Genomic DNA, 23,858 nt, shown 5'->3' on the forward strand with positions numbered 1-23,858 from the left:
TGGAAGTGAAACGGAGGTTTCTTCTTTGAAAAAATTTATTTCGCTTTTAACAATAAGTCTGTTTTTTATAAAAAAAAAAATCCCCCTTTAAAAAACCGTTTACTTTACTTCCTTCTGAATAAAAATTTGATATAGGTTCATCGTTTTTGAAATAGATTTTACAATAATTTTAATCCGTTCAGAAATTTACACTGAACCATACTGAACAATGACGTCATGAGTTCGTCCTGCAACAAAACAAATAAAAATTTAAAAATTATAAAGTTTTCTTTTAAAGCTTTTAACAAAATTAAATCAGCGTGCATGGTATAATGAAAAAAATTGTTATCTTTTGAGAAATTTCTCCTGTTGTCACTAATTTCTTGTGAATCGCAATTATTCAAATAAATGTTTGTACAATGTCAAGATTTTTCCCAGCGGTCATGTGCTGTGCTGAAAACATGCGATTTCACGCGTCGCGGAGTGTGTCATTTGCGCAATTGGAAAAACGACGCGCGCGCGAAACCGGATATAGCGAAAACACGTTTTGTCCTCTCTTTGGAGGCGCGAAACCCGACACGCGGCGTTTTCCAGAGCGCCGCCAACAATTATGCATGCAACAATATAAAAATGCTCGTTTGATTTCGCCACACAACAATATAATTGAGCTCTGCGGCTTTCTTTTCTCTCCACATCCTCATCTGCAGCTCCCTTTTCGCCGCGACGCAAGAGAGAGCAGCGCTTATTAGTTTCTTCTTCTGGCCATTATTACCTTGATCCTCGCGCGGTGTCTTGATTGCATTTCTCCGTACCTATATGGAACTATTAATAGCGCACGTCGCAGGATTTTATGTGGCACTTTGAGCAGGAAGTCGCACGTCACGCCCTCAAGTGTCACTCAATAATACACAAGATGACAATAGTTAGCACGTGTTGAATTACAAATTTCAAACTTGAAATCACCCAAAAACCAATAATTGAAAAAAGAATAAATTAAAAATAAAAATACTGATTTCCCCAATAGAATTGTTATGTATTCATTATAAAAATCCGTTTCATTTTACGAAAAATCACATTGGTTGATAAATACTGTTTTGAAAAGCATCCAATTTACATAATATCTCAAAAACTGGCCTATCATGAGGCGACCGAGAGTTTTCTATGTGACCTGTAATAACGTGACCTCTAATCATCTTCAATGTACCTCTAAAAGGACAATATACGTTTCTGTGTCCACATATTTGTGTTGTTATTAAGTTCAGTCCAAAAGTTAATTAAATAATTTGACTATTTGATGATTGTTGGTTATTTATCCATCACTTTTTTTCTAATTTTGTCCTAACTAGGGTTCAATGTAATATCCTTAAATCAAATTTCATCCATGAACTTACTACCAAAATCCGAGATTTAAAATCCCATCATCTTTTAGAAAATTGTTTTGTTTTGGGGAAATTTGAAGCACAAAAAAAATTCCCCTGCAAGACTCATTTAAAGTGTAAAAATCATTGTATAAAAACATTGTATAAAAAAAAAAAAAAAAAAAAAAAAGAACAAAAAAAAAAAAAAAAAAAAAAAAAAAAAAAAAAAAGAACAAGAGCTGCATTGCTGGCCACTTATAATATACGAGAACTAAAACAATTATCCATTGAAACAGCACACAAGCTATTTGATCTAAAAATTTCCCCAATTGCGTCCTACGGCATTGAAGAAATATGGCCTTTCCTAACAAAGACTGATTTTGAAAATCTTGAAAAAGTCAAAACAAGATATTTAAAAAGAGTTTTAGGACTGTCCAAGTATATTAGATCTAGATTTGTGTATGAATTAGTTGACACTGATCTCTTTGTATCGGACTTACAGGTAAAATATTCTCTAACTGAAACTGAAGCATTCCAGAAATTTTGTATGTCTAAATATTTAAACAAACTTGAGATATGTGATGAGTTCTACGAGACAGAAACTATGAAGAATAAAAATTGGCAATGTGCAATGTTCAGTGATCGCCAAGTGTTTACGAGATTTGCCTGTCACGGGTACCACTATTTATTTTGTAAGAATAAAAATTTTCATTCTCAAGCGACAATAGATTGTGAATGCAAGCACTGCGGTAAGAAATGTTCACAATATCATATTCTTGAATGTAATGAACGTAAACTAAGCCTAAGAGAGGCTGCAAAAATCAAAATTAACTAATTTTGTACTTTGTAATAATTATCGAAACAAGCTTAATTGTAAAATTAATTTTAGGAAGACAAATTAGCTTTAGACACCCGTTGTACACCTAGTTGTGTTCAATAAATACTCTATATATAAAACCGTGGAACTTAAAATGAAATGCATAATGTTATTTTAACTATTGAAAGATTTTCGAACCAATTTTAATTTGATACGTTAATTCTGCTCATTAAAAATAAGCAATTTAGTCGTAAAACAATTATCTCATTGATTTGAAAAAAAGTGTTTCAATGTCAATGTAAACTGCAGTTTGAAACTTAACATTTTGCTCCTCGCACAAGTCACTACGCTGATTGATTGATGGATTTATTTCCTTTGCAGTTGAAAACCAGCTACCTGACTTACTAGCTCGCAGTTATTAATAATGCAATTACCGATTATAAATAAATTATCTCTGGAAAGAGCGCCGTTTCTCGATATTTTCTTTCTCTCCGTCTTTCGAAATGATAATTCTCTCGGTTGCTCGGCATGAACGGTTGTTCCACTGTTTGCTGATTCACGCACTGTGCAGCAAAGTGGAGAGAAAAAAGGAGAGTGCATGTGAAAATAAATAAATAATGATTAATCACGCTGGCAATCAGGAAGGATGGCGAATCCAGGCCGCGTTGACTAACCGCCAGCTGACGCAAAAAAAATTATGAATCCGCCAAGAAGGGATTACCAGTGAATATGTTTGAAAATAAAAATACCGGAAGAGAGAATAAATTCGTAATGATTTAGGCAAAACTTTTTGCTGGCATGGCCCTTGAGCAAACTCGTACCTCAACTCGAGGGCAATTAAAGTCAAATAATCGTATGGTTCAAGGACTCGAATGGGCTTTATGACGTTCGTGTTTAATACAATCTTGTGCGTTGGGAGTTAAATATTAGAAGTTTGTTTAACGAGAATTTGCATTTTTAATTCTGTGGTGAAAAAAAATGAGCAAATAATCTAAAATCAAACAAAGTTTTTTTTAATTACTAATAATAATAATAATAACCGAGAATAATAAAAATTTATAATAAAAAATCTAAAGAGAAGTAATTAATTAATTAATTAACATTATTTATGAAAAAAAATTAATATTGAAGAAAACATGATTTTTTTATTTCAATGAAGAGGCAAATTAAATTTTATTGTTCGGAACCGAAACGAATGTAAAATTTTGCCCCAGAGCAATTGTCTCACTCGGCTGGCAAAACTGCGTGCTTGCTACCTTCGGAAACGAGTAGTTATAGCCTTCGCCCGTTTTTTACACACATTTTATAATACTCGGTGCGGGGGCATGATTTCAGCATTGAACGATAGTATTGCTGGAAAGTGTCTGGTCTTGAAGAAAAACCGAGTGGCGCTCGCTCATCTCGCGACCGCAGCACATTGTTCCCTCCAACGCTTGGAACAAGGAAGTGTCTCGCATAAATTGGCAAGGTCTTTGTCAGTCAGACCCGAGAGCCATTTCCGTTGGGCTGCTCCTTTGCGTGCCGAGCGATCGACGATCGCAGCGGCATATTGTTGTTGGGGATATTCAAATGGCCGGACCCTAAATTTAAAATTCGTCGCCGACATTAAATTTCAAGGATAAAACTGGACAGTATAAAATCGGATTGAAAAATGCAAGAAATTAAAAAATATATAATTATTTATAAATTGGAACTAAAAATATAAAACAATTTAAAATATTTTTACTAGTATAAATCCATGGTTTTGGTTAATTTTGCTAATTATTCTTCTCCTAAAATAGCTTCTACCGATGAATGTAGAAAAATAGAATTAAATCAAAATTTCAAATTGTTAAATTATGAATTTAAAAATAATTTTTAACAAATTATAATTATTCTATATTTAATCAAATGTAAATTAAAATTCCATATAAACAGTTATTAAACAATCTGAACAAATTTAAAATTGGAAATAAATATTAAAATAAAATTAATGGATACAATAATTAATTAAAATTTAAATGAAGGACTCCTCATTAGCAGAGTCAAATCGAGTCTTCACCACAATAGGAGCCATTTATGACAAATGACAAACGATTGGAAATTCAAACTACCACTGTTGTAAAGGCTTGATTTGACAATGAGGATTCATTAAAGCAATCTAGATATTAAAAACTATTATTTAATTATTTTTTCCAATTATTAAAATTATAGGAATGTTTATGTGAAATAAAATTTTTTTGCATTTATGCATTATTACAAGTTGACACTGTTGAAATGCCGCAGCAATTTCCGAACAACAGAAAACGCACAATGGATGTTGCGATTCAAAATCAATTGTCGTCGGCCGCCGTTTTGAGAGTATGCTTAATGGTAATTGCATTAATTAAAAATGCCCTTGAGAGCATCAGCCGTTGGCAGCGGTGCCTGCTGTTCTCCGTGCTTGGATTGCTCCAGCGGTCACTGTCCTCGGCAACACAGGCAGCCGGCATATCGCGCCGACGCCAATTAAATATATACTGCTCTGCAACACAAAACCCACCAATTTCCAACACAATTTACTAAAAAAAAACTGCAATTTTCGTCGGATTAAAAAAAGGAAACGTTGCAGATTGGATTGAAATCATTTAGCTGATTGCCAAAAGATTTTTTCTTTTCCAATTATTTTCGCTTTCCAGTGCCAAGGGTCTTTTTCCGCTGCGACACTCTGTTGGCGCAGTCGAAATTTACTGCCGCAATAACTGCTGCTGTTTGCTTTTTAATTAAGTGAAAAAAAATTATACAGACTAACGCAATTGAGAGGAATATCCTGCGATAAAACCGAAATTAGTGTCAAGTCTATTCGTTTGCTCCACTTTTGCACCCCCACTGCAATTTGTTTGTCGAAGCTTTCACAGTAAAATATCGACCGATAAGATAACAACTGGAAGAGTAGGTTTTTCCTTTTAGTAAAAGCATTTTTAATTTTTTTCTGGAAGTGAATTCTTCTGGCCGTGCGCAATTTAGGCCGGAAGTTAAAGAGCGCAAGGCCGCTTCTCTATTACGCCCATTCGCAGACCGCAACATTGACGCGTTTTTATTATTTGACGCGAAATGAATGAGTCGAGATTATTGTGAATGAGTTTCGTTATCTCGCACAGACGTCTTGCAAACAAAAAACAAACACACGCGTGGGCATGAATTTGCGAAGCAGTTAAATCGTAAACGGCCTAGTCGACAAGGCTGAATTTCGCCACAGACTCGGTTTTAAATATTGTCAATTGCAGAAATATTGCAAAGAGATCTTAACTATTTTTCAAGGTGGCAACTGAAATGTGCAATATTTAAAATCCAAATATTAAAAGTGTGAATTACTCTATTTTTCCCATTTATTACAGTTTATTATTTTTAAATGATGATTCCTTTTTTTTATTTAAAGAAACTTATAAATTTATAAAAATCTTGCTATCATTTTTCGGTGCAAATCAAGAAGCAGAAAAATTATTGTTTTTGTAAAATGAATGATAAGTTTAATCAGAACAACAAATATATAAAAAAATTACAATTTTAAAAGAAATTTAAATTTTAATGTCAATTTTACTTTCAATCTCAATTGTCAAATTTGTACTTTCTTCGTTTTAACTTTTTCTTTGCTAATCCGTTGTCTTCTTCGTGTTGCAGGTGATTGACTTTGGCTCCAGCTGCTACGAGAACCAGCGGGTCTACACGTACATCCAGTCGCGATTCTACCGCGCGCCCGAGGTGATCCTGGGCGCGAGGTACGGAATGCCCATCGACATGTGGAGTCTGGGCTGCATCCTGGCCGAACTGTTGACCGGCTTCCCACTGCTGCCTGGCGAGGACGAGGCCGACCAGCTGGCCTGCACCATTGAGGTGCTCGGCATGCCGCCCACCAAGCTGCTGGCCGAGTCCAAGAGGGCCAAGAACTTCATCAGCTCAAAGGTTGGAATTTAAAAATGCCCCGACTGTAAATGAAAAATTAACTTGAGATTTGTTTAATTTAATTTTGGAGATTTTTTGTTTTATTATAAAAACTTTTTTTTAAATTAAATTCAAGACTTATTTTTTTTTTTTTTCACGCAATTGTTGCTGGTTGCATTGAAGGTCGAAAAAGACGCAAGTTAGGCCTTTTCACGAGGCCTGTAATGCGAGAACTGGGAGGTCGCGTTCCGAGAAGTCAGCAGTGGAACGAACGCTCCCATCATCATCAACATAAAATTTGATAGTCAAACAGTGAAACTTCATTTACGATTGCTGCAACTTTTATCAGCGACACTAAACCATGAGCTGGCACAGAGTAGGAGAAATAAAAATCAAAGCCTCTCTGGACCAATTTGCCTTGGAAAAAATTAATATGGAGTTTAGCATTAGAAAGAGGGGTTAATTTATATTTAAAATATTATTAGATTTCTTATTAGAAATTATATAGTTTTGTCTTAATTCCACAAAATAAATAATAATAATGAGTAAATTGTGAAATGGAGATATAAGAATAATGAAATATGAATTAATATTACTGAAAGAGAGGAAAAGTGGAGTCATTTTGATTTAAAATGCATGAAAGAGGAAATGAATAAAATTTATGAATTTTTTTTTCGCTTTTAAAATTTTTAGATTTCGAAATTTGCTTTAATCATTTAATAATGTCAGAATGCATCTATTTAAAATCAGCCTTATGAGCAAAAAATTTTAACTTAACTGGCATAGTTAATCAATTCTTTACAAAAATAGAAGCCATTTATGCCAATTATCGGCTTAATTAGAAATTTTGAGTTGTGCAATTGATTTGACTGTGTCAAAAAGGAGTTCTTAAAGTGGGAGAAGTTTTCCACCTATAATTAAGCACTGATTTATTAAAATCAATAATAGTTATCAATAAGAAAAATTAAATTAAATCATTTTTGTGCTAACATTGATCAAGATCAAGATGAGTTTTGTGTGTGCTTAATTTTAGTACAGTAGAGTCAATAAATTTTCTGAAAAAGGAAGTAGAAATCTATTAAGAAAAGAATAAAATTGAGAATTAAAAGATCAATTTTAAAACACACTGAAACTTGACAAACTTGTCCCGATTTTGAAATTTATATTTGAAATTCAAAATAATTAATTCATGTGCGCTTTCAGGGCTACCCTCGTTACTGCACGGCGACGACGATGGCGGACGGAAGCACCGTGCTGAGCGGCGGACTGTCTCGGCGCGGGAAGCACCGCGGCCCGCCAGGCTCGAAGGACCTGCAGCGCGCGCTCAAAGGCTGTGACGACCCGCTCTTCCTCGACTTCATCGCCAAGTGTCTCGAGTGGGACCCCGAGAAGCGGATGACCCCTGCGACGGCGCTGCGCCACGCGTGGCTGCGGCGGCGATTGCCGCGGCCACCGGCCGACCCGCTGGCGGCCAACGGCGCCACCAGTGGCGCCGACGCCTCGCCGGCCTCTTCGCGCAACTCGAGCGGCGCCAAGCAGCAGGCCAAGCTGCGCGTGCAGCTGTCCGAGGGCGAGCAGACGCAGCGGACGACCAAACTGCCGCAAATTGGCAGCGTCTCGTAGCTGCGGCTGAGCACAAAATTGGACTGGGCCGTGCGGCTGAGGCCGCGCCTCAGGGCGTGCGGGGAGTGCGGCGCCGCCGCCTGCGCGCCCTACTGCCGCCGCCGGAAGTGACCCCACGCGCCCCCCACCCCCACCCACCCTCTCCGAGCTGAGAATTGAGAACGGCTGTGCCTCCCCCAAACCCCCAGTCTGGCTTTTCACCCTGATTTTTGGTCAATTTTATCAAACGCTTTTTTAATGCATTAAACTTTTTATTTCATTGTAGAAAAACTAAGCGATTTTAGTAGATTTCAGTTCTGGAAGATTAAGAGATTTTTTAGAAAATTAGATTTGGACAAAAATTGATCATGCAGTCAATATTTCTCATTTTGAAATTTTTTATTGTTTGTTCAAACTAATTTTGAATTGGTACGGAAACCTGATTTTCTTTCAGTCACACAATTCATTGCCACTTTTTTGCAATGCAAAATGGAATTTTTTTTACAGACATTTTACTAAAGAATTCCGATTATGACTCTGGCTTGAGAAATTATCTACCAAGCATGAAGTGTTGTACACTTGAAGCGCAAATGACTTTGCATTTTCTTTCAATTTTGAAACTAAAATTAATGCTTTGACTCCAGGAGTCTTCACTCTGTTTTAAAGAAATGAAATATTTTTTAATTGTAAAGTATAACTACTGCAATAGTTGTTCCGTTTTTATCGAAGCTTATTTAAATTATAATTATCATTCTGACTAAGTTTTAAAAATAAAACATTGACCAAAATTACGGTTTTGAATTTTTAAGCAATAGAAAGAAGTTTTTAGTTTGCCAATTACTTATTTAATTACAGTTTAAACTATTTTTTCTTTTAAATGTATCACATAAGAGGCACAAGTATAAATCCCGCCCCTAGAGACAATTAAGGCCGTGGATCACGTTCCGCTTCTGCTCCATCTGAATTCTCCGCTACTTCTCAGCCAATTTTGTGTCGTGTAATTGTTTGGAAATGACTCTTTGTGCAATTAGACATTCTAGAAAGAGAGATGACGTGTATAAAACTTGTAGTTAAATTTGTCAAAGAACCAATCAGGCGGATTGCCACTCGGAGGACGAAAAGAGAAACCGCGCTGTTCTTTTTAGAAAATCATGGACTTCAAAAAGGAAGGAATGCCGCTGTGTTGTTATGTAAATTTATCAAGCCCTGAATGTGTACCATAATCTGATTGGCCAAATAGCGTTTAGCACCACTGACTTTTTTTCGAGTTACTGTATCAAACACGAACGTGTGAAAAGAAAAATGCAAAATTTTGTATTTGATGAAAATTTGGACCACAAAATTTATCGGAATCTGATCGATTTGTTAACTACTAATAAGTAACTATTGATTGAATTGATGGATTGAACCTTGTCTTGATGGTCATCGAGATCTCATTATGATTAAATATTTAAACGAACGAAGCAGTGTAGGCCTAATGAAGAAAGAGCTCGATCAAGTCACTTTCTTGCATGCCTGATTTCGGCCTTTCCGTTGAAACCCTGAGTTATGAGGCTTTGAAAACGCACTGCTGACTTGTTTCAACAGGCCGTTGCGTATGAAATTTTTTGATTGATACGGCCTACTGAGAATTGTGAAAAGTGGCCATAAAATTAGTTTATTTGGGAAATTTTGAGTCCTCAGTCTCGAGGCACTTTTTGTTTCTAATTAAAATTAAAATTTTGTGTAATAGAATATTTCAAGTTTGCATTATAAACTTTGTGATCTCGGATCAGAAATTAAAATAATTATCAACGAGTCCGCTCTTGTTTCTTGTTTTTGTTCGCACTGATTTTCTTCGGTCACAACGACAACTGGCCAAGATAGGCTTCTTGTAAATTGATTTCAATCAGATCTGGATCGTTGGCCGATTTCAGGCAGTCCTCTTGTCAGGAATTGTGTGTTTTCGTACGGAAAAGTCTCCAGCCGCGCTAAGATTGTAAAAAATCAGAAAGAAAAAAATATTGATAATTGGTTAAATTCGAGCTACAAGCGCCATGGTTGTCTTTTCCGGGTTTCGTACTTTGGTACGGACGTTTATTAAGGGAAAAGAAATTAGCACTGCCTTAATGTGTAACAAAAACGAAGAAGGTTGAAATCTCAAAAGTCCCTGGTGAAAACTTTGAAGATTGATTCACCTGATTAACTAATTGTTAGTAAGAGTAAAAGAAAGAAAGAGCGAGCGAGCGACGAATGCAAAGTTGTGGCAATACTCACTGAATATCAATTTTGCAAAGTTAGGTGATCTTATTAATTACTATGCTGATTAATTAAAGGAGAAGCTGCGCGTCAATTTCACCCCCGTTTCCTTTGCCGTTGAACGAAATATATAGCAAATTGCTTGAATCACCTTTTCACACGCCCTGCACACAAAGCACACACAACCACATTCACTTGGATGACCAAGATCCTTTCAGTGCCATTTTCGCTCAAATCGATAATTGAGGACTGAAGTACTTAACATGTAAATGAAATAATTAACGCAATTACCAATTTATGAGAGAGAAAATCATGAATTTTTTTGGTTTGTCCGAATTCTGAAACCGCAACTTTTCTAACTCTGTCAACGACTTGTTACGCGTAGTAATTATTATAATTAAAAAGCGAAAATTGTGTAAAGAAACCCCCGTTTAGCCTTTCTTAATTTTAAGTGCGCTCTGAATAAGATTAGAAGATTTTTGTTAACTGTCCATAATTTTATGTGATATTTCCCCTCCCACACGTCTCTTTTGCGGATGGCTTTTTTGGATTAAAACGTTCACATTTTTTTTTTTTTTTTATTACAAAATATTACAATATCATCGCACACACACACTACAAACACAAACAACCGATACGAGAGAGAGACCATTATAATAAAATGTACATGAGATGTGACAACTTTTTAACCAAAATGAGTTGAAATTTGATGCGCTGCTATTTTTAAAAGCACACACAGACAGAGTTATATATCGATTGCGTCTTGCGAAGCATGCGAAACACAAAAGTACGCAATTACTGTAAACGCGAAGAAAGTGCATTTAAAATTTTAATCGCAGTTAGTTTAAAAAAAGAACCGTTTTGCAGTGAAACGTTTTCACTCGACAAAAAAGCATCCAGAAAGCAAGTTTGACAACAGTTGTAAGCCCAGCTGTATATCCTTAAAGTGTAAGATGCAACTCTTATTTGAAAGCAGAAATTTGTGAAAACTATGAGTATAATTACATAATTAAAGTGCGGTGAGCACCTGAAAAACAAAATTATCCTGCTTCTCTTTTAAATCCACCACCCCAAGTTATTGAAATGAATTTATGTTAAAATATTTTTAATTAGATGATTTGAGGAATATAAGTGAAAATAATTATCTTTTTGTAGAAGATGAATTCAAGGAAATTATTTAAAAAAAAAATGCAACAATTAAATTTTTAAATAGCATAAAAAAATTATATTTATTTCAAATTTTTTCTTCAATTTAATAAAAAGTAGCTTATAAAAAGCACAATTAGTTCTACTTTTTGCCTAATCTAATTGTAAGTCCTTGAATTTCTGCACCATTTTTAATACAAATGAAATATGGAATTTGAAAATGTGGCAAATTAATGTTTTATTATACACAGCCAAAAATGGTGCAGAGATTTATTTCAGAATGTGCTGTTATGAGGTCGATCTTTTTTCACAGCCTTTGATGGTCTGTGAAGGTTTTGACGTTGTCCGGGGTGGCCAGGTTGAAGTCGAGGTGCGGCTCGTCAGCGTCCTGCGTCAGAAACACCACCTCCTGGTCGGCCGAGTTGCCTCCCGTCCGCAGCATTCGTCTCCGCATCAAACTGGCAATCAACCCGACTACGACCAGCACAACGGACACTCCAACAATGCACGCGAGAAGGGTGACCAACATCGACCCAGAAGAGGGTCCAGTTTGATAATCATAACCTCCTAGAATTTTTAATTTTAAATTTCATAATAAGAAATCTCTTTTACTTAAATTGAAAATTACAATTTTTTTAATTTTTGTATGAAAGATAAAAAAATTTTGAATAAAAAAAAATCACCTGGGGATTCCTGAGGCACAGTAATTTGGACTACTTTGAGCGTGGTGCTGGAAAGACTGGTTGTCTGCGAAGTGACTTTAACGGTCGTGGTCAGCGCCTTGAGGGTTGTAACCAAACCAGGGGTGGTTTTGAGTCTGGGAGGGTTGGTCCTGGCAGTGAGGGTGGTTTTCTTAGCGGTGGTAGAAGTAGTAATCCTTGTAGTGCTGGGCGTTGAGGTGGTTGTGGGGCGCGTGGTGGTTGAGGTCGTTGCCCTTGTTTTTTGGGTGGTCACTACCGTGCTGGGAGAAGTAGCGACGGTTTTTAATGTGGCTCTTGGAGTTGTCGACAAAGTGGTTTTCAAAGTGCTGGTTGGCACGACTTCATTATCCATCTCGGTAGTTGCTAAATTTTAATTTAAGTAAGAAAATATATATTGAGTATTTTTAATTCTTTACGAGTTTCGATTTGGCAATATTTCTTAAAATCAGAACAGCAGTTTCCTGTTATTTCGCACATTAAAGCGCAACTACAGTCGTCGGAACCCAAATTGGTCTCACTTCCAGTCACACAACGGAATTTGCAGCTTGGAATGGAAGTGCTATCTGCAAAAAATTTCATTTGAATATTTCTCTAATTGGTTTTTATTTTAAATTTTTGTATTTAATTTTTCAAATTATTATAAAAAAAATTATATAGACAGAAAAAGTAGCTTTTGGGGGAAAAAGGCACTTGCGCTTGTATGTGGCAAAAATTTTGCTCAAACTTCAGAGAAAAAAGTTACTTCATCCGCTGCAATAAGCATTGATATTTCTTTTTAACCGCATTAAAAATCAATTGTTGGTTAAAAAGTCATGAAACGACTGAAACAAGATAAAAAAAAATAATAAACGATAATATCAAATTATTACTGTTAATTCTCAATTGGCAATTTTCAAGAGATGATTTTTTCTTATCAATAACATAAAAAAATTATTATTTATGAATTCTAAATAAAAATATTACTCTTGAACGGCGCATTTGGACATGGAGAGTTTTCCAGTTGCAAATTGTCAATTGCAATGACACTGACGTCACCACTTGGTATTTCGGCTTCAATCACCCACTGAAAGGAATTATAGATATTATAAATATTAAGCAATATATTCATGTTAGAATGTTTATTCATTTTATAATTTTTCGTGAACCTGGAAAGATTTTTCGGTGGTGAATGAGTGGTAGAATTTGCGCCACGCGTCGCCTTGGTCGCCCTGTTCGGCGCCGTCAGCTATGGTTGAGTTTAAAACCTCTTTGCTTGCATTGACGACGTAAACGCGAATGGCACCTGAGTGGCAAATGTTATTCGATTCTATTTTCGTGCACATGTTTAACAAGTAAAAATACCTAATTTGTCGCTGCCAAACATGTGATACGAAAACGAAAGGCAGTTTTCGGTGCTCGGAGCGTAAACTGGAGAGTAAATGCGCGCTAATGAGGATGACACGCTGTTGTCCAAATACAAATATTTCCCTGAAAATTTTATTTTACCCACATTCTCAATTTTTAACAATCTTCTTACTAAATATTGTTATATATTATTTACAATATTCTTCAAAAATTGATATTTTTAAGCAAAACCAATCAAAATTTTATATTTTACCTTTTCCACTTTCCGAGTCATCGCCAGCAGGGCCCGTGCCATCTTTCCGGAATGGATTGGCTTGGCTTTGAAGTGTCCAGTCGTCAGGCTCTTCGACGCCCTGTTCCCAACCGCAAAGTTCATCCGAGTTGAGATCACAAAGAAGAGACGGATTTTTGGCTTTAAAAATATAAAAAAAAAATTAAAAAAACTTTTTTCAGAAACTAAAATTTCAAAGAAATATTCATTACGATAGCATTGTGGAACGGTGGAGTTCCACCTAAGGCCGTTGCACACCAATATTGGAAACTCGTGCGTTTCAAAACCCTCGTTGCAGAAAATAAGTAATTTGCTGCCGCTCAGTTCGCTTTTCATGTAACCGTTCTCTATTGGATCAGGATATCGACAACCTGGCCCTACGGACATTTTTTTTTTAATTAATAATTTTATCTTCTAAATATTTAACTCACTGATACACATTGGTGGCTCAGTTAGGGTTGGCAAAAACTTTCTATTGACGCATAATATTACTTTGGGACCCAGCAAATGATAAAAAGGGTTGCATTTCAAGTTAACTTGGGCACCTCTGAACTTCACTCTGACAATGCCATTTGGTAAGCTGAGGCGTCCGCACGGAGTCTGCGTTGTGGATTCTGGATATTGATTAAAAAAATAAATGGATTTTGGTATTAATTATTAAAATTAATGTGAAAAATTAAACAAAAACATACTTTGAGCTGTGGAGGAGGCAAAGAGAGCAGCGAAGACGGATAACACGGCTGCAACCCTCATCTTGCTGGTGAATTCTGGACGAGCGCTTCCTGGAAGTGGATGCCCACTATCAGAACACCCCCGCTCAATTCTATAGCGACTGACGATCGACACTTTCGCCACTTCGGTCGCGAGCGAGTGATTCATTCTCCTTATTATGCTCAAGCAAAAGGAAATTAAGCGTTGATAGCAATGCCAAGCCATAATAAAAGGAAGGGATACAGGTTTTGACTTAGTTCAATTTTAAATATTAAATTTTCAAATTCTGGAACAAATTTTTTTGTATCAGAATTTTTAAGCAACGACTCTACAAAACTCCGGAATTTATAGCGGGATGCACAGTAATTATTTCTGGAATAAACACACCTGAATTTGTGAAATTTGCCGACGCAAGCCAAGATTTTCAATGAGATCTTGAAATCCTCGATCACTTAACGAAATTTTGCATTTATATAATTTATTTCTTTATAATAATATTTTTTTATAATCCAGTACTGTAGCAATATACGGCATTATATTTTGCAAAATTTAGGAAAATAGGTCAGAATTTGCAAAATTTCATTGCGTGATCGAAGATTTTGTTAGTCCCAAACAGTCCTACGCAGGCCCCTTTATGTGGCCTCGTGGTCGTCGCACCACACGTTTGAATTCCAGCCTACTCGGAAACGCTGCGCTCTGATTGGCCCTCAGAATGTCAACACCGCTCATACCCGCACCACGTGTTGTTCATGCAGTTCATCGTCATTTTCCTCGGTCGGTCGACGTGAGTAGTGCTGTTTTGGTCGATTATGGACATTTTACGCGAAACCTCAGCCTAAAAGTTGTCCGAAGTCAGTGCGTGTGTACCAGTCTAAATTTTAACCCTGGAATTTTTTGAGTCGGCGGCAATTGCCAGCGCTCAGGAAGTCGAAACTCCACAAGATTTGAGGTTTGTATTTTTCGGTGCTATTTCATTACCATAATTTTAAAATTATTTCTCAGATAATTCAAAAATTTATAAGTTCCATTATTATTAGTATATTTATATTAAATTATATGGTATTAATTTACATAAAAAAATTACAGGTTGACCATGTTGATCAAATTGACGGTAAGTGAAATTGCACGTTTTCCATTTTTTGAAATAATTTTTATATTTTACGTTGCGAAAAATGTGATCGTCGTAGTCGCAAACTACAATTTATTTAAATACTATGGATAGTTTTCATCATCCTTTTGCGTCTGGAAGCACAAACAAAAATAATAATGTTAGGAGCGCAGTGCACGATGATAATTAAAATAATTTTTCACTATCCATTTAGAAAAATGCGTATAGTTTATTCATCGCTTTCTGATTGCGTTGCGAGTCTGAAATTTGTAATCGATTTAAATTTATTGCGAGTCTGAAATTTGTCATCGATTTAATTTTAGACAAGATTATCTTTTGCATAAATTTAATAACTATCATGGTCCTCGGGCGTATCAAAATGATCGTCAACTTAGTTAATTTTGAGACTACGGTGAAACCATGATATTTTAACAGAGGAAATGTTCAAACATAGAAAGCAGAAAGTTTGTCACTCTGTATTAAAAGTAAACCAAAACAACTATGCTATGTAACTTTCGATTTGGAGAACTTATAATGCTGCTCTGAGGATTTTTCCTCTTTTAGGTTTTGATTTTGTTGCAATCACAAAAATTTGTATGATGCTCCAGCAAGCAATCAATCAGTTAATGCAGTTAATCGTCACCAAGCACCAATGAATAATTTATTTCATCTCCTATTTGGTATCTCCAATGATCTGAAATCTGCTAAAAATGAATGGAGGTTTTTGAAAAGCTGCGCCTCAAGTTAAAAGCAGACGTCGATGAAAGACAGTGACTTAACTTCCAAAATATGTAATTATTTTATAAGATTAATTTACAATTTACCCATGATGTTCTGATGTACTCTCTTATGCAAGAAGGCCAACTTGGGTTTCCGGTGGTGATAACTGCACTGGACGATTGCGATTTGCTCTTAGTTAACTTTTTCCAGTTGCTTTTTTGATTCTCAGCAATCAAGTCGGCTACGTGGTTCTCCAATGCTTTATGACTTTCAGAAGTACTTTCTGCACATTATTAAAATTAGAGATTCTAAACAAATTTGTCTGTATGTAATTTAAAGTACATAGAGTAAATAAATTTTAAGTTGATTTTGACTCGCAAAAAAAGGATTAAAAGATATGTGATATTATTAGGATATTTAAAAATACCATGAAGATATAAATACTAACAATTTAAAAAGGGTTTTATAAGCTTCATAGTTTGGAAGAAAAATCCAAGCTTATTGAAAATATGATAAGAGGCAACATTTGTAGCCTTTATGTCTAAAATTTGGCAAATATTGAATTATATAAAAGTTTCAATTTCCGAGTTTTGTATTAATTATATACACCGTTTAAAGACTTATTCTGTTCTAATATTTTTTCTGGCTTCCAATAGCAGTCTGATACGAGAATTAACTTTTTAAAAACGAATATTCTTATCATAATGCAAACCAAATCCACGTAAAAAACTTCATCGCTATTTATAAGAATTTATTCACATGTAAAATATTTTATAAACTCCATTAAAAACACAGCTAATATGAAAAAAATTTGACTTCATGTCTGTTATTTACCGGATTGAAAAAGAGACCCTCTGTTTTCTACGTGCTTCACGATGTGACATCTAACAACGCCAACGTGCGCTTCCTGACATGCTATGATGCACGAGTCAAGTTTCAAAAGTAAATTTTTCTTCAAATTCAAAAGTATTTACAGAAAATTCACCACAGGAAATCAAATCAATGCTTACATAAAAATGGTCCTTCAAAAATTATGAATTTTTCAGACCACTCTTGCTGCACGAAGTAAATTCAGACTTTTAACGCCTACGAATGACTTTTAGTGAAATACAGGACTAAAGCAGTATATTCTCCTAGATTTTGCAGTATTGTATCGTATCTCTATCTTGACTTGCGAGCTTATAAAAATTATATACCTGATTTTACTATTAATCACTGTAATCCTGCTACAGCCGTGGATGGCTGGCGCTATCGCCACATAGCGTTTGGTTTTTGGGGAGTAACGATGGCAATAACAAAAATTATAACTAGTAAGAAATTTAATTTAAATTATTTATTATTATAAATTGATTAAAACTAAGTAAAAATTTTTATTATGTTTATTTATAGAGTTTATAGAGTCGTGCGCAAAAACTTTATTTGTAACAAATGCAAATCATTTGAATTTTCAGAGATGATGCTTTTTTGAAGCAAATTGTGTTTATTGTTCCATCATAATGGCATTACAGCTACTGCCCATAAATTCAAAATTATACAAATTATTATTTGAGAGAAAAGATGAGAATTTTACATACAAAATTTTACAATTACAAAACACTAACAAATCGAAAAATAACAATAACCAAGTTGTTTTGATATTTTTTCTTTTTCTTTGGGTTCTGAAAGCTTGTATGTAAGTGACTGCCTGATACTTCTGAGTGCCGCCCTCTTTGGTGTTTTTTTTTTTTTATAAAGCAAATGTAGTCTATAAAAATCCTCGACTACTCTTAGACCAGAAATATAGTCACCGCTATAAATGTCGCAAAAAAACGGACCATCAATTCCTGTGATTAAAAATTTAAATTGCCGAACGTGGATTTTTTATACCAGCAAATGTCGTCTATAAAAATCCTCGACTACTTTTAAACCAGAAATATAGGCACCGCTATAAATGTCGCAGAAAAACGGACTATCAATTAAATTTCCTGAGATTCAAATATTAAAATAGCCAAACGTTGGCTATTCTCCAGAAGTGAAACTGTCTAACAGCAAACACATGGCATCTATGTAATTTGGAAAATTTCACCTTTGGAGAGTTTCCCATTAAATGAATTAAAATTATATAATAAATATAACTAATATTCAAAGTTGAAACTCTCCAGAGTGTAATCTGTCCAGCGCTGGTCCAGCGAGCGAGCGGCGAGGGGAATCGTATTTTACTGAGCAAGTGAGCGCGCGCAGTCAGAGGGGGACCTGCTATAAAATGCGCCAAAAAAAGGACTATGAACTAATTATCCAATATTTAAAAAATTTTGATTGCAAAACGTGGATTTTTTTAATCATAAACAATAGGTCTAAAAAAATCCACGACTGTCCGTAAACCAGAAATATAGTAACCCGCTATAAATTGCGCAAAAAACAGGACTATGAACTTAATATCCTACATTTAAAATATTTTGATTGCCAAAAGTGAATTTTTTTAATCCTAAAAATTAGGTCTAAAAAAATCCACGACTGTGCTTAAACCAAAAATATAGTAACCCGCTTTAAAATGCGCCAAAAACAGGACTATGAACTCACTTTTGAATATTTAAAAATTTTGCTTGCCAAACGTGGATTTTTTTAACCCTAAACAATAGGTCTAAAAAATCCACGACTGTGCTTAAACCAAAAATATAGTAACCCGCTATATAATGCGCCAAAAACAGGACTATGAACTCAATATTAAATATTTATAAAATATTGATTGCCATACGTGGATTTTTTTAATCCGAAACAAAAGGTCTAAAAAATCCACGACTGTGCTAAAACCAGAAATATAGAAACCTGCTATAAAATGCGCCAAAAACAGGACTATGAACTCATTATCCAATATTTAAAAAATTTTGATTGCCAAACGTGGATTTTTTTAATCCCAATGAATAGGTTTAAAAAAATCCACGACTGTGCTTAAACCAGAAACATAGTACCCCGCTATAAAATTCGCCAAAAACAGGACTTTGATCTTAATATCCTACATTTAAAATATTTTGATTGCCAAAAGTGAATTTTTTTAATCCTAAAAATTAGGTCTAAAAAAATCCACGACTGTGCTTAAACCAAAAATATAGTAACCCGCTTTAAAATGCGCCAAAAACAGGACTATGAATTCACTTTTGAATATTTAAAAATTTTGCTTGCCAAACGTGGATTTTTTTAATCCTAAACAATAGGTCTAAAAAATCCACGACTGTGCTTAAACCAGAAATATAGTAACCCGCTATAAAATGCGCCAAAAACAGGACTATGAACACAATATCCAATTTAAAAAAATTTTGATTGCAAAACGTGGATTTTTTTAATCCTAATCAATAGGTCTAAAAAAAATCCACGACTATGCTTAAACCAGAAACATAGTACCCCGCTATAAAATTCGCCACAAACAGGACTATGAACTCATTATTGAATATTTAAAAAATTTTGATTGCCATACGTGGATTTTTTTAATCCTATTTTATTGGTCTAAAAATTCCACGACTTTGCTTAAACCAGAAATATAGTTAACTGTATAAAATGCGCTAAAAACAGAACTATGAACTCAATATCCAATATTTAAAAAATTTGGTTACTAAACGTGGATTTTTTTAATCCTAAAGAATAGGTCTAAAATAATCCACGACTGTGCTTAAAGCAGAAACATAGTAACCCGCTATAAAATGCGCCAAAAACAGGACTATGAACTCATTATTGAATATTTAAAAAATTTTGATTGCCAAACGTGGATTTTTTAATCCTAAAGAATAGGTCTAAAAAAATCCACGACTGTGCTTAAACCAGAAATATAGTAACCCGCTATATAATGCGCCAAAAACAGGACTATGAACTCATAAACCAATATTTAAAAAATTTTGATTGCCAAACGTGGATTTATAATCCCAATGAATAGGTTTAAAAAAATCCACGACTGTGCTTAAACCAGAAACATAGTAACCCGCTATAAAATTCGCCAAAAACAGGACTATGAACTCAATATTAAATATTTATAAAATATTGATTGCCATACGTGGATTTTTTTAATCCGAAACAAAAGGTCTAAAAAATCCACGACTGTGCTAAAACCAGAAATATAGAAACCTGCTATAAAATGCGCCAAAAACAGGACTATGAACTCATTATCCAATATTTAAAAAATTTTGCTTGCCAAACGTGGATTTTTTTAATCATAAAAAATCGGTCTAAAAAAAATCCACGACTGTGCTTAAACCAGAAATATAGTAACCCGCTATAAAATGCGCAAAAAACAGGACTATGAACTCATTATCCAATATTTAAAAAATTTTGATTGCAAAACGTGGATTTTTTTAATCCCAATGAATAGGTTTAAAAAAATCCACGACTGTGCTTAAACCAGAAACATAGTTAACCGCTATAAAATGCGCTAAAAACAGGACTATGAACTAATTATTGAATATTGAAAAAATTTTCATTGCCAAACATGGATTTTTTAATCCTAAAGAATATGTCTAAAATTTCAACGACTGTGCTTAATCAAGAAATATAGTTAACCGCTATAAAATGCGCAAAAAAGAGGACTATGAACTCAATATCCAATTTAAAAAAAATATTGATTGCAAAACGTGGATTTTTTTAATCCTTATCAATAGGTCTAAAAAAATCCACAACTGTGCTTAAACCAGAAATATAGTAACCCGCTATAAAATGCGCCAAAAACAGGACTATGAACTCGTTATCCAATATTTAAAAAATTTTGATTGCCAAACGTAGATTTTTTTAATCCCAATGAATAGGTTTAAAAAAATCCACGACTGTGCTTAAACCAAAAATATAGTAACCCGCTATATAATGCGCCAAAAACAGGACTATGAACTCAATATTAAATATTTATAAAATATTGATTGCCATACGTGGATTTTTTTAATCCGAAACAAAAGGTCTAAAAAATCCACGACTGTGCTAAAACCAGAAATATAGAAACCTGCTATAAAATGCGCCAAAAACAGGACTATGAACTCATTATCCAATATTTAAAAAATTTTGATTGCCAAACGTGGATTTTTTTAATCCCAATGAATAGGTTTAAAAAAATCCACGACTGTGCTTAAACCAGAAACATAGTACCCCGCTATAAAATTCGCCAAAAACAGGACTTTGATCTTAATATCCTACATTTAAAATATTTTGATTACGAAAGTGGATTTTTTAATCCTAAACAATAGGTCTAAAAAAATCCACGACTGTGCTTAAACCAGAAATATAGTAACCCGCTATATAATGCGCCAAAAACAGGACTATGAACTCATAAACCAATATTTAAAAAATTTTGATTGCCAAACGTGGATTTATAATCCCAATGAATAGGTTTAAAAAAATCCACGACTGTGCTTAAACCAGAAACATAGTAACCCGCTATAAAATTCGCCAAAAACAGGACTATGAACTCAATATTAAATATTTATAAAATATTGATTGCCATACGTGGATTTTTTTAATCCGAAACAAAAGGTCTAAAAAATCCACGACTGTGCTAAAACCAGAAATATAGAAACCTGCTATAAAATGCGCCAAAAACAGGACTATGAACTCATTATCCAATATTTAAAAAATTTTGCTTGCCAAACGTGGATTTTTTTAATCATAAAAAATCGGTCTAAAAAAAATCCACGACTGTGCTTAAACCAGAAATATAGTAACCCGCTATAAAATGCGCAAAAAACAGGACTATGAACTCATTATCCAATATTTAAAAAATTTTGATTGCAAAACGTGGATTTTTTTAATCCCAATGAATAGGTTTAAAAAAATCCACGACTGTGCTTAAACCAGAAACATAGTTAACCGCTATAAAATGCGCTAAAAACAGGACTATGAACTAATTATTGAATATTGAAAAAATTTTCATTGCCAAACATGGATTTTTTAATCCTAAAGAATATGTCTAAAATTTCAACGACTGTGCTTAATCAAGAAATATAGTTAACCGCTATAAAATGCGCAAAAAAGAGGACTATGAACTCAATATCCAATTTAAAAAAAATATTGATTGCAAAACGTGGATTTTTTTAATCCTTATCAATAGGTCTAAAAAAATCCACAACTGTGCTTAAACCAGAAATATAGTAACCCGCTATAAAATGCGCCAAAAACAGGACTATGAACTCGTTATCCAATATTTAAAAAATTTTGATTGCCAAACGTAGATTTTTTTAATCCCAATGAATAGGTTTAAAAAAATCCACGACTGTGCTTAAACCAAAAATATAGTAACCCGCTATATAATGCGCCAAAAACAGGACTATGAACTCAATATTAAATATTTATAAAATATTGATTGCCATACGTGGATTTTTTTAATCCGAAACAAAAGGTCTAAAAAATCCACGACTGTGCTAAAACCAGAAATATAGAAACCTGCTATAAAATGCGCCAAAAACAGGACTATGAACTCATTATCCAATATTTAAAAAATTTTGATTGCCAAACGTGGATTTTTTTAATCCCAATGAATAGGTTTAAAAAAATCCACGACTGTGCTTAAACCAGAAACATAGTACCCCGCTATAAAATTCGCCAAAAACAGGACTTTGATCTTAATATCCTACATTTAAAATATTTTGATTACGAAAGTGGATTTTTTAATCCTAAACAATAGGTCTAAAAAAATCCACGACTGTGCTTAAACCAGAAATATAGTAACCCGCTATATAATGCGCCAAAAACAGGACTATGAACTCATTAACCAATATTTAAAAAATTTTGATTGCCAAACGTGGATTTTTTTAATCATAAACAATCGGTCTAAAAAAAATCCACGACTGTGCTTAAACCAGAAACATAGTAACCCGCTATAAAATTCGCCAAAAACAGGACTATGAACTCAATATTAAATATTTATAAAATATTGATTGCCATACGTGGATTTTTTTAATCCGAAACAAAAGGTCTAAAAAATCTACGACTGTGCTAAAACCAGAAATATAGAAACCTACTATAAAATGCGCCAAAAACAGGACTATGAACTCATTATCCAATATTTAAAAAATTTTGATTGCCAAACGTGGATTTTTTTAATCATAAACAATCGGTCTATAAAGAAATCCACGACTGTGCTTAAACCAGAAATATAGTAACCCGCTATAAAATGCGCCAAAAACAGGACTATGAACTCATTATCCAATATTTAAAAAAATTTGATTGCTTAACATGGATTTTTTAATCCTAAAGAATATGTCTAAAATTTCCACGACTGTGCTTAATCAAGAAATATAGTTAACCGCTATAAAATGCGCAAAAAAAAGGACTATGGACTCTATATCCAATTTAAAAAAAATATTGATTGCAAAACGTGGATTTTTTTAATCCTTATCAATAGGTCTAAAAAAATCCACAACTGTGCTTAAACCAGAAATATATTAACCCGCTATATAATGCGCCAAAAACAGGACTATGAACTCATTATCCAATATTTAAAAAATTTTGATTGCCAAACGTGGATTTTTTTAATCCCAATGAATAGGTTTAAAAAAATCCACGACTGTGCTTAAACCAGAAACATAGTACCCCGCTATAAAATTCGCCAAAAACAGGACCTTGATCTTAATATCCTACATTTAAAATATTTTGATTACGAAAGTGGTATTTTAATCCTAAACAATAGGTCTAAAAAAATCCACGACTGTGCTTAAACCAGAAATATAGTAACCCGCTATATAATGCGCCAAAAACAGGACTATGAACTCATAAACCAATATTTAAAAAATTTTGATTGCCAAACGTGGATTTTTTTAATCCCAATGAATAGGTTTAAAAAAATCCACGACTGTGCTTAAACCAGAAACATAGTAACCCGCTATAAAATTCGCCAAAAACAGGACTATGAACTCAATATTAAATATTTATAAAATATTGATTGCCATTCGTGGATTTTTTTAATCCGAAACAAAAGGTCTAAAAAATCCACGACTGTGCTAAAACCAGAAATATAGAA

General features: G+C 34.1%; 2 protein-coding genes and 1 long non-coding RNA gene across 7 annotated transcripts in view; 2 read left to right on the forward strand and 1 right to left on the reverse strand.

Moving 5' to 3' along the window:
• The window catches only part of LOC132193022 (dual specificity tyrosine-phosphorylation-regulated kinase 2-like), a 34,074-nt gene extending 23,564 nt beyond the window's left edge, over positions 1–10,510 (forward strand). For all 3 annotated transcript variants that reach the window (XM_059613368.1, XM_059613369.1, XM_059613370.1), the window contains 2 exons: positions 5,794–6,075; positions 7,258–10,510. In XM_059613368.1, coding sequence (XP_059469351.1) covers positions 5,794–6,075; positions 7,258–7,677 — 702 coding nt within the window. In that variant the 3' untranslated portion in view covers positions 7,678–10,510. The remainder of the gene's footprint in view (positions 1–5,793; positions 6,076–7,257) is intronic.
• LOC132193023 (uncharacterized) lies at positions 10,401–14,141 on the reverse strand. The gene is made up of 10 exons (XM_059613371.1): positions 14,049–14,141; positions 13,788–13,970; positions 13,569–13,733; positions 13,339–13,497; positions 13,083–13,208; positions 12,887–13,023; positions 12,705–12,804; positions 12,158–12,304; positions 11,724–12,104; positions 10,401–11,607 (listed from the first exon to the last, which is right to left on the reverse strand). Exons 1-10 carry the CDS (start codon positions 14,107–14,109, stop codon positions 11,348–11,350), a joined length of 1,719 nt encoding a protein of 572 aa, XP_059469354.1. The 5' UTR covers positions 14,110–14,141; the 3' UTR covers positions 10,401–11,347.
• Positions 14,142–14,851: 710 nt separating this feature from the next.
• Positions 14,852–23,858, forward strand: part of LOC132192584 (uncharacterized) — a 77,383-nt gene continuing 68,376 nt past the window's right edge. For all 3 annotated transcript variants that reach the window (XR_009441346.1, XR_009441347.1, XR_009441348.1), the window contains exons 1-2: positions 14,852–15,016; positions 15,154–15,178. This is a non-coding gene — a long non-coding RNA (uncharacterized LOC132192584). The remainder of the gene's footprint in view (positions 15,017–15,153; positions 15,179–23,858) is intronic.

The sequence above is a fragment of the Neocloeon triangulifer genome, unplaced genomic scaffold, assembly GCF_031216515.1.
Source record: "Neocloeon triangulifer isolate White Clay Creek 2 clone unplaced genomic scaffold, ASM3121651v1 ptg000003l, whole genome shotgun sequence".
NCBI lineage: Eukaryota > Metazoa > Arthropoda > Insecta > Ephemeroptera > Baetidae > Neocloeon > Neocloeon triangulifer.

Coding starts and splice junctions, on each gene's coding strand:
- LOC132193023 (XM_059613371.1), bottom strand. CDS start 14,109: ATGAGGGTTGCAGCCGTGTTATCCGTCTTCGCTGCTCTCTTTGCCTCC. Junction 13,498..13,568: donor CACCGTTCCACAATGCTATC/GTAATGAATATT, acceptor ATATTTTTAAAG/CCAAAAATCCGTCTCTTCTT. Junction 13,209..13,338: donor TGACTCGGAAAGTGGAAAAG/GTAAAATATAAA, acceptor TAAAATTTTCAG/GGAAATATTTGTATTTGGAC.